Raw genomic sequence first — 2,391 nt, 5'->3', positions numbered from 1 at the left:
GTGGGGGGCGGCTCTGCCCCTCAGCAGGCCGCTGGGCCTGCTCTGTGGGTGGTCACAGTTCTGTGTACCTTGCCGCTGCAGGGGGAGGGGGCGGCTCTGCCTCTCAGCAGGCCGCTGCTCCTCTTCTGCCGGTGGGTCGCAGGCCCGCCTACCTTGCAGGAGTGATTCGAAGCTCTGTCCCGCCGGGGGCCACTGGGCCTTTTGTGTCGGTGGTCACAGTTCCGCCTACCTGGCAGGCGCGGGGGTTGGGGGGCGGCTCTGCCCCTCAGCAGGCCGCTGGGCCTGCTCTGTGGATGGTCACAGTTCCCTCTACCTTGCTGGCGCAGGGGGAGGGGGCGGCTCTGCCTCTCAGCAAGCCGCTGCTCCTCTTCTGCCGGTGGGTCGCAGGCCCCCCTTCTTTTCTCTTTACAGAACTTGCTTTAACCATCCTTTAAGGTAAATATTGTGACAAATTTTCTTAGTGCTCTTTTACTAAGAATGAATATCTTTATTTCCTCTTCATTCCTGAAGGATATTCTTATTGTCTGTAGGAGTCTAGTTTGACAGCTCTCCTTTCATACTGAAAAATACTATGCTTTTTGTGTTTGTGTATTTCTCTGTGGTTTCTGATGTGAAAGCTGCTGTCATTCTGATTGTTTATTATAGCTAAAGTGTTGTTTCTTCCTCACTACTTTCAAGATTGCTTTGTCTTTTGTTTTTAGAAGTTCACTTAGGGACCTGGTGTAGGTTTTTTTAAATTATTATTTATCCTACGTGGGATTTACTCAGGTTGTTGAAATATGTACTACTGTGTCTCCAGCTATGCTTGGAAAGTTTTCAGCTGTTATTCCTTTGAATACACATTTTTGGTCTTGCCCTTTTTTATCATCCTCTGGCTCCGTCCGCTGATTCTTTTCTCTGTCCCTTCCATTTTGGTGTAGTGAGCCCATCTATTGAGATTTTACATTTTGGTTATTGTATTTTTCATTTCTAAAATTTTACATTTTATTCTTCTTAATGTCACCTATTTTTTGATGAAACTTTCTCTTTTTTAATTTGTTTCAAGCATGTTCAAAGTTACTTATTGAAACATTGTCATCAAGGCTGCTTTAAAACCTTGGTCAGATAATTTTAATGGCTGTCATCTTGGTGTTGGCATCTGTAGTTATGTTTTTTTCCTCAGCTTGAGTTGAGATCTTTCTGGTTCCTGATTTGATACATGATTTGTATTGAAACCTGGATGTGTTCATATTATGTTCCAAAATTCTGGATCTTATTTAAGTCTTATGTTTTAGCCAGCTTTCTCTGGTACCACTCAGGGAGGCTTAGGGGGCACCTCTCATTACTGCCAGTTGGAGGTAGAAGTTCAGATTCCCCACTTGGCTCCTGTTGATACCTGAAAGCAGGGGCTTCTGTTTCCCCTGGGTACTGGGGAAGCTTCTGTCTCCACGCAGACTCTCTCTGTACCACAGGCAGTGTGGCTTGTACCCACTGGTGCAGATGAAGATCCCAGCTCCCTGCTTGGCTGTCTTTGACACTGACCCAGTGCAAGTGTTGGGGTACCTCTCACAGCCTCACACAGACTTCATCGGCATAAGTCAGGATGGGTTCACGGTTCTTTATGTGATATATGGCTGGAATAGAAAGCAGTGATTGTCTAAAGCTTGTTCATCTCCCTATGCTGTTCCTTTCCTGGTCCTTTGGCTAGAGAGAACAGGGATTTGTTGTAGCTTTTTTTTTCTTTTCCTCCCTCCTGTACCCATTGACATTTCCACATTGCCCTCTTCTTCAGCTCAGGGTCTAGGATAGATAAAGCAAAAAGAAAACCCAAAGGAACTCACCACCACCTCATTCCTTGGGGCTTGAGTTCCTCACAGATGTGCCTTCTCCCCTCTTTCTAGAGACATCTCAGATCTGTTTTCCATGTAGTACCCAGGGGTTTTAGTTGTACTTAGCAGAAAGAATAGGGAAAAGTACATTTATTCTGTCTTCCCAGACAAATTTAAAGGTGTCCTCTATACCTTTAAATCTTACGTGTGAAATATGTCACATAATACCTAAGCCAATGTTATTTGAAAACATGTTATCAGAGGTTTTTTTTCCTCCCCTATCTGTGAATTAATTCATAGGCCTCCTCAAAAGATGTTGTCAGGCAGCTGTGTCAAGAAAGCTTTTCCAGTTCAGCCCTTGGCTCAAAAAAGCTCTTGGATATTACGTGTTCCAGCTTGTCTGTGACCCAGGAGGAGGCAGAGCAAGTAAGTGTGGTCAGAAATGACCTTTGGCCATGGGCCCTCTTCCCTTGCTAATCTCTCTTTTGACTTCCCAGTCATTTCCAAAGAAAATTTTTCCCAGAAATTTGACATTGTAGCCAACTCTAGATAGATTTTTTTTTTTTTTTTTTTTTTTTTTTTT

The 2,391-nt window shown here is 44.3% G+C and overlaps 1 protein-coding gene across 3 annotated transcripts in view; it reads left to right on the top strand.

Moving 5' to 3' along the window:
- Positions 1 to 2,391, top strand: part of Commd9 (COMM domain containing 9) — a 16,808-nt gene that overhangs the window by 7,453 nt on the left and 6,964 nt on the right. For 2 of the 3 annotated variants that reach the window (XM_015477784.2, XM_015477786.2), the window contains exon 2: positions 2,109 to 2,234. The exons of the other annotated variant lie outside the window; for it this stretch is intronic. In XM_015477784.2, coding sequence (XP_015333270.1) covers positions 2,109 to 2,234 — 126 coding nt within the window. The remainder of the gene's footprint in view (positions 1 to 2,108; positions 2,235 to 2,391) is intronic. 3 annotated transcript variants of the gene reach the window in all.

The sequence above is a fragment of the Marmota marmota genome, unplaced genomic scaffold (genome assembly GCF_001458135.2).
Source record: "Marmota marmota marmota unplaced genomic scaffold, marMar, whole genome shotgun sequence".
NCBI lineage: Eukaryota > Metazoa > Chordata > Mammalia > Rodentia > Sciuridae > Marmota > Marmota marmota.
This window is presented reverse-complemented; position numbering and strand designations above follow the sequence as displayed.